Source organism: Rhamphochromis longiceps, linkage group LG11, assembly GCF_057381845.1.
Source record: "Rhamphochromis longiceps isolate RC_006_pf linkage group LG11, R_longiceps_female_GT1.1, whole genome shotgun sequence".
NCBI lineage: Eukaryota > Metazoa > Chordata > Actinopteri > Cichliformes > Cichlidae > Rhamphochromis > Rhamphochromis longiceps.
The window spans coordinates 25,257,025-25,265,155 of NC_140567.1; the positions used below are offsets into that span (position 1 = coordinate 25,257,025).

General features: G+C 40.6%; 1 protein-coding gene across 1 annotated transcript; it reads right to left on the reverse strand.

Moving 5' to 3' along the window:
• Positions 1-2,584: 2,584 nt before the first annotated feature.
• c1s.2 (complement component 1, s subcomponent .2) lies at positions 2,585-7,921 on the reverse strand. Its single transcript, XM_085423235.1, has 11 exons — positions 7,838-7,921; positions 7,479-7,677; positions 7,201-7,381; positions 6,517-6,642; positions 6,116-6,309; positions 4,430-4,580; positions 4,214-4,329; positions 4,023-4,107; positions 3,801-3,935; positions 3,640-3,714; positions 2,585-3,558 (listed from the first exon to the last, which is right to left on the reverse strand). Exons 1-11 carry the CDS (start codon positions 7,849-7,851, stop codon positions 2,732-2,734), a joined length of 2,103 nt encoding a protein of 700 aa, XP_085279361.1. The 5' UTR covers positions 7,852-7,921; the 3' UTR covers positions 2,585-2,731.
• Positions 7,922-8,131: the final 210 nt, after the last annotated feature.

Consider the following 8,131-nt stretch of genomic DNA (forward strand, 5'->3'; position numbering starts at 1 on the left):
TGTGCTTTTAAATGGAATCCTGTTTGCAAATGACCTTAAAATAAGGGGAATGGGTCAGAGGTGTAGATGACACCATCGTGACACCTTGAACTACCTTATCACATGATCTATTGAGGTCACCTGGTGTAAGATGTGAGTCGGGGTTGAAGTGTCTGGGAAGGCATCTAAAGACTGAGAGCGTGTGAGCCACCCCCTCTGTTCAGTGATGGTCATTTACAGTTTTAAATCATCTGTTTTCTCGGTCCAAAATGGGAACTCATTCCTTGAAAGAGGGACCTTTATACTTTAGGTGTAACTGTATAGCGGAGTCTTGTACTGTCGAGGTGGCTTTTAGTAGTGAGAGCTGTTATGATGTACAGTTTGGAGATGGTAGCAAAAAGACAGGAGGCAGAGCTGAAGGTTTGAAGACTTTCACTGGGAGTGACCGAGAAGAACAATTTGAGGACCAGCTCAGGCTGAGTTGGTTTTGACATCTGCGGAGAAGGGATGGTGGACGTATTGGACAGAGGATGTCAGACAGGAGGAAAAGAGGAAGACCAGAGAGAAACTTCATGGATGAGCTGAAGGAGAACATGCAGAGAGCTGGTGTGGTAGAGGAGGTTAGGTTTAGATGAAAGCAGATGTTGCACTGTGGGGGGGGGGGTTTCAGCCGTTCAGCACTTTGGTCAGCAGCTGGCTTTTTTTTAATGTGGTATACAAATAAATTTGACTTGACTTGAATTAAATGCTCACACTATTTACATTTATCGCGTCATTCTTTGTAACTATATTGTTTTCAGTGCATGCCAACCAACCCCATACAATAATTTCATTTGTGTCATTTCTAAATATTAACTGGTTCCTGTGATTTACATAAGCTTTCATAGACTTCACTATGAGAAAAATGAGCAGGACATTGAAATAAGGCCAAATCTATCATGTATTTATTTATTTTTAGGTCTGTGTTTTTTAAAGTATATGTATTGCCTCCATGAGCTCTGACTCTCACAGTCTGTGGTCTCACATGCAGCTGGCTAGTTTGACTTGTGGGCGTTTAGCTGGATGTTTGATTCTCCTTTATATCATCTTAAGTTTTCTGTCACAGTGTAGTTCGGTTTAGGAAGTAAAACCACTCGGCTGAATCTAGGACGTCTCAGAAACCTGTGTGAGAGATAACCAAAAATTCAAACTTACCCCATGTGCACCGTCTACAGCTGCCAACTCCGGCTGTTGCTGTTGAAGGCCAAAGCAAAGCAACTGAATTCTGTTTGTTTTTTAAACACAAGCATCTCTCTCTCTCACCATTTAACTCAGTTTCTTTGGGTCTTGCAATCATCCGATTGGCGAGACGGCCTCGCAGTTTGATCATGTGTTAAAGTATGCACATTCATGCATTGATCATTTTTGTATTCAGAAAAGAAATACAGGTGAATGTATGGGGAAAAAACATATAACGGGCAGTTAATAAGTTCAGTTTTGTTTTGGATGGATGGATTTACAGTAAGTAATATGTGTCACCACTAAGCGGCAGTAGAGCATCACTACCCCTAATGAGGAAGTGAGACTGGAGCCATGATTTGTTTTCGTAATGAGCTGAGGGTTGTTTTTAATTATAGTTTAGTTTTTTTTAAAGAGCATATTGGCTGCAGTATTAATCAGAACAACTTTTATGAAGATTGCACTGCTGTGACTCTAGAACATGCTTCTCATACTGATGTTAAACACTGCAGTGTCAGGGATTAGGCCGATGGTTTGTGGCTGTCTAAAAATAAGTGCACTTCTCCTGTGTGGCTCTGTCAGGCTGTTGGTTTGAGGGCCTTGTTTTCAGTTGTCATGCACTATTATGCAGACACTGTCATGCAATATCGGAACAATACACCACTTCTTATAGAGTGTGTCTGTATGTTATAACAGTAGATATCATAGCCAGACCTCTGCCACAAAAATAACAAATAACTGAAGAATTATTTTGAAAAAATAAATTGTTTAAAAAAAAAATAGGCGAATTGGTTAATTAATTCAATACTGAGAGCAACATCTGGAGCTACTGGTGTTAGTTTTTTAATGTGAGAAAGCTTGTTTGTCTGTAAAGCACTGTGATGATCCTCTAATTTATGGTTCTAACTACATTAGAAATGAGTACATCGGAAGGACAGCTCAGGTTAAGCGATTTGAAAATAAAGAGGGACAATGGTTTGGACATGTGCAGAGGAGGCGTAGTGGATATGTATTGGACAAAGGATACTGAAGATGGAGCTGCCGGGCAGGAAGAAAAAGAGGAAGGTGGATGTAGTGAAAGAAGGACATGCAGAGGGTTTGTGTGACAGAAGAAGATGCTATAGACTATAGAGACAGGGTGATATGGAGGCAGATGATCTGCTGTGGCAACCCCTAAAAGAAGCACCGGAAAGGAAAAGAAGATCATAGCCTGCTGTCACTTATAGGGAAAATATACTGATTATACAAGAGTTTTTAAAAATGCAGCTTTGTGTGTCTCTTAACTAATAGGGATTAAATAATTGAAAACATGCACACACACACAGATTGTCTGCAGATGATTTGCAAACATTTCTCTTTAATAGGAAACAATGTAGAAATAACAAGCTGTTCTGATTGTGTTATTTATTTTGGTACATTTGATTATAAGGTTGCGGTCTTTATTTTATAAGCAAAGTAATTTTTTAAAATGTGAATCAGCCCTGAAAATGATTTTATTATCGTATATAACAGAGTGTTTTCTTCATCATTTATTTTACTTTCTCTCTGATTCTTCTGCCTCTACTCTCTCTATTGTCTGCTTAATCCACTTCACATAATTCCCTACCTTGGTATAATAACCCTTGTTCACTATTGCAGTTGAGTCTCGTTGGGGAATCAGACAGCGAGCTCCCCATGACACAACCCCAGTCAGATAGTAAGGCCCACTGCTAGAAGACAACATGGGCAAAACAAAAGGACCTCCACTGTCTCCTTTACAACTGTCCTTCCCGCTGTCTCCAGCACAGAACATGTTATTACTGAAAATCATGGAGTTCCCACGTGAAGTGACAGGTGTTTTCTCACACTCTCTGCGTGAGTAGGCTGAAACATGAGCATATTTTAAAACATCTGATAACTGTTTGTTCTCTGTCACCCCCCAGCCTGACACTGTACCTTGTTCATTTTCCAGCACATCACTGTTTTCTTCTGGCAGACAAATGGGAAGCAGGTTTGGGCCTAATGTGATTCTGGAGGTGAATCTTATAAGAGCAATATCATTGTTAAAATCAGTGCGTGCACTTCCAGTGATCCCCTTTCTGTAGCCAGGATGAATTATGATCCTGTTAGTGATCAAGGTAGGTGCGCTTGGGGCATTTGTTGTCCTTCTATCTATCAGTCCACCAAAGACTCTCAAAGGGCTGTTCTCATGCCCATCCACAACATGAGCCGCTGTCACAGCCCACTGATCATTTATCAGGGATGCTCCTCCTCTGCTGGGCTCTTTTATGAATAGCTGCCATGGTATTTCTCCCAGTTTTGCATCCTGACCTCCCAAAATTCTTCCTGTACCTGCTATCAGTGTTTCAGGCTGCCCACACACTGAAACAAATAGAAGTCATCATTAAACCCAGAGCTCCAAACGAATAGTGACATTGAAAAACAGAAGGAATACATCCGTACCTGGAAGACATTTTGGAAACTCTGCATTTCCGTTAGTTGATATCCATTCGCCACTGGCACCGCAAATGAATGTGTCTGAAAAGAGTCAAGGAGAAATTTGCAAAAGGAATAACAGATCAGTGATACTAGAAAAGGTATGAGCAAAAACGTCCTGTAATCACCATCTCCTTCCAGCGTGTAGTACTTTGAGCTGCAGCTAAACTGGATCTGGTCTTTATATTGAGTTTGTGGGTCATCTGAACCCACCAACTGAAGAATACCATCTTCCGGTATATCAGGAAGTCCACAATTGACCACTATATATGAGAAAAAATGATACTGAGTATGAAAAAAACAAGTAGACACAAACAGAAAAATCTGAAATTAATTGTAGTCAGACTCACATCCACAGGTGTAGCTGGGAGTCCATACGCCTGTGCTATGGCACATTGCATTGAACTCTGATTTCACATCATGGATGCCTTTATCCTTAATAAAATGAGAATGTAATTTAATTTAGAATTCAATTTATTTAATAAATTAAATATTTACATCAAATGTCAAGGATACACTTCAGATTTCTTTCTGCACTCACATCATTTACAACATAGCCCTCTTCACAAGTGACCTTCACTTCTTCACCACGATTATATTCTGCTTTCTTGGGAGTCACGGTGGAGTGTGAGGTCACCACTGCTGGACAGACCTTATCTGCAATTAAGATGTGAGAAGAAGAGTCACAGTCGTTTCCAACAAACATCCAAACAGATGCTCTTTACCAGCTGTGTCTGAGATGAGGAGGCTGCAGTACCTCTGGTCCTGAAGTTGAGGTGGAATCCTTTGTTGGTGCCAAAGTCGTCAGTGGTGAAACGGATCGTGAGCTTGTTTGCGTGAGTGAGAAATGGCGATTCGGGAGGCGTGTTGCCACAGAACGGTCCCAGAGTCCCAGAGGGAGTCTCAATCTGCAAACAAAACAACACAGGCACTGTCACCAAGTTCAAGTTTACAGACTTTCTTTAAGATGCAGACGTGCAGCACCTGTCAAGAATTTGAACACAACTGCTCGATGGATGTGCGAGACTATCCGTTTATAGCATTCTGACATGGACGTTTAAAAAAGGAAAACCCTTGTAAAAAAAAAGAAAAAGAAATCATTAGGCCCACAACAGTGTGTTGTCCTCCCAGCTACAGAGGAAGACCAGCCTTAGAAATCACATATTATAACCCACATCAATGCTTTCCAGACATAAGGTTGCACTTAAAAACTGGATTTATGGTTTGCATCTGCTTATGTGGTTACTGATACAAGTCTAAGGTGTGATAGTCTGTTAACCAGCATGACTACCACAGTATCCTGCAGTGGTTTGTGCTCAGTGGGATGATTATTCATTTCTGAAAAAGACCTAATGACCTAAAACACACCTCCAGGCTCTATGAGGGATCTTTGACCACAAACCTCCACAGCCTCCTGTCCTTATTGTAACTGAGACTACACAGCAGCAGCCAACAAGATCGTCAATTTTAGAAGGCGACAGACTTAAAAAAAAGTCACAACATTTAAGTAACATGTTGCCAGAAAATGCATACAGGAGGCTTTCAGATAAAAATGATTGAAGTCAATTACAGAGAAATCCTGGAGGAAATTCTGACAGTGCATACAGCAGGGCGGTGACGTTGTTAGCACCATTTCCTCTGAATGTGCTTACAGCAGGTTGGTGACGTTGTTAGCACCATTTCCTCAAAGAAAGAGGGGCCTGGGCTTCAAGCCCCAGCAGGGCCCTTCTCTCTCTGGAGTTTGCACATTTTTCCCACCGCTTTGGGGGTTTTCTTCTGGAGCTCTGGTTTCTCTTGGTAGCAGCTGTACTCACCCTCCCTCCCCCTTTTGGTTAGCGCTTGTCTCAGGTATCTCACAAAAGAGATTCTGAATCTCGAATAGTTTCACTTCCTGGTTAAGGGCTAAAAAACTGCTGTTACTTGGTGAACGACATGGGCTCTGAATGTAAGAACTGAGGCCTGGTATGACCTTAAAAATATCAGCCTTAAAGTTCCTGTGTAGATGAAAATGACAAAAGACGTGATGTCTAACACTGACAAAGAACTACCCTAACTTATATTTCTAGCACTTATCCATTTATTATTTTATTATTTGGGAGAAAATTTATCTCAAATGTCATTAGAGACTCTTTTTCTGTGGCTCTGAAACAAGAAACAACAACAGTACAACAACAAAATAATAATTAGGTTATATGTCAAATTGAAACTAAACAAGATGAGATCAATGTACACAGGAATGGTACACAAAGAAAAAACCCAAATGTGTAACACAGAGAAACCATAAAACGTCAAAAATAGGATGACTGTCTGTTGTCAAATCCATGGTTACAACACTTTTTTTTCTGAACTTCCTCTTTGTTTATTGATATGCAAAGTTAAAGTTTCTGGGGGGAACACACACACAGCTTCGAGGGGTATTTGCATATTCTGAGTCATCACTTACTCTCAGTGCATCTATGCATTGACCATTGGGGCCTTGTTCCACATCAAAAACGTCCGAGAATTCGAGCTCCACCTGAGACTGGGAGTCGACGAGCAGCGTGTACTGGCAGTTTGCGTTCTCTGCATACGAGTTGGGCCAGGAAGGACTGGATATGATACCGTTGCTCTTTCCTGACAGGTCCTTATTGCAGTTCACTGTGAACATGAGAGATCATTGCCATTACCTTCATTTTAACAAAATCATAAGTTTTACACAATCAGTACCTTCCCAAAAATCTCCCCACAATACTTCTGCTTCCTCTATTTTCCCATTTTCACTTCTCTTTGTGTATTTTTGTCTCCTTCAGACATGTTAAATACTGATTCTGTTGAATGTTTGGAAGCAAATTTGATTATTTGTACCAGTGCAAGTGTGGTTGTCCACATCCAGGTGGTAGCCGTGGCGACAGGAGCAGTGGTACCCTCCGATGAAGTTGTGACAGAACTGGGTGCATTGGTTGATTTCGTTATCCTTGCATTCGTCATAGTCTAACAGAGGGAATGAGCTAACGGTTAAACGCAGAAAAGCATTAAAAAAAAAAAACAATTCCTTGGAATGACTTGATAAATATATCAATCATGCTATCTATCGTAACATTTTAACAGAAGTCATAACTCAACAAGTGATCAAACAGCAAATGTTTGTTCATCTCGACAGAGTGACAACAAAAATCCTTGACATTTTGCATCTCTTGCATTAAAAAAAATCAGAGAAAACCACAGTTTCGCATCAGTTCTCCTGGTTTGTATTCTAGGTAACATGTGTGGCAAAAGTCTTCAGTAGAGGAACAAGAGTCTACTGATACTAGACGAGGTTTAGGTGAAACATCAGTCACGTTAGTGTCGTCAGCACTTTTTTTTTGCAGTGCAAGAAGACAAAATCTTGCACACAAATGTTTTTTAATCTTATGTTTTCTTTATTAAACAAAAAGCTTTTTACACTGTGATTTATTCTCTAAAAATGACTTCCTTGAAATATGATTACAAAAGTATAAGTATATTTCCACAAGCTGAGCTCCTTCTGCAGATTTCTACTCTGATTCTCACCTTGGGTTGTATAAAAGCCTCTAAAGCCGGTGTGCCTCTTTATGTTTGAGTAGTCCGAGTGGAACGAAAGGGCGAGGCAGCCACCCGGGGGCGAGAAAAGCGCAGGATTTACAGTGGACTGAAGCTCCTCAAATTCCTTTGTGCCACACAAAACGGAAATTAAGTTTCCATTTGAAAAGATCTGAGGGGGAAAAAAGATGAGAGGCATAATGAGACAATAGTATGTGGCAGGTATTAACAAAATTTAATATTCTTGATATGGTAAGATATCCTCTTACCTTCACTGCATCATTTTCACAGTCGATACTGTCCTCCAGGTCCAGGTGGATGAACCTTATGGAGAGGCTGTGACCTTTGGGGGCGCACCTGCTCCAATTTAGACTAGCATGAGGTAAGTACCCATTGGGATAACCTGGAGACTCCACCCATCCCAGCAGCATGCAGTATGTGGAGTGGAAGAGCGGGAGAAGCAGGAGACTGAAGAAAATGGTGCAAAGCAAAAATAAATATAAGGGTAAAGAATATTTTTTTTAAAAAGTAGCGTTAAACAGAAATTAAGTAGTTGGATGTCAGAGACAGACACTCTGTAATCACTCTTTGCACATCTATTGTGATAATTAAACAAATCCAAACCCACCTTGATCTTAACATCTTGTCCTGATCAAATCTCTTCTCAAATAAAGCATTTGAACATGTCTCCTTCCTCTTTTCATATTAATTTCTATTTCACCCTCTTCCTGCTGCCCCCTTCCTCTCTTGCTTATGTTTTGCACCCGTAAGCATTTATAAATCTATTTCTAGATAGTTTCTTTATGCATCTACGGCAACAGGAGGGTGACTGTGGAGCAACAGGAAGACAAACCGAGCCAAAAGCTTTTCAGCAGCTTTGCACTTTTCAACTCAACACCGATCCTTTGTCAGCGGGACAAAT

What these genes read in the sequence shown, in the direction of transcription:
- c1s.2 (XM_085423235.1), bottom strand. An exon ending in AGGGCTATGTTGTAAATGAT is followed by an intron (nt 4,108 to 4,213) that starts GTGAGTGCAGAA and finishes CATTTTATTAAG; the next exon opens with GATAAAGGCATCCATGATGT. An exon ending in GTTTCCAAAATGTCTTCCAG is followed by an intron (nt 3,559 to 3,639) that starts GTACGGATGTAT and finishes TATTTGTTTCAG; the next exon opens with TGTGTGGGCAGCCTGAAACA.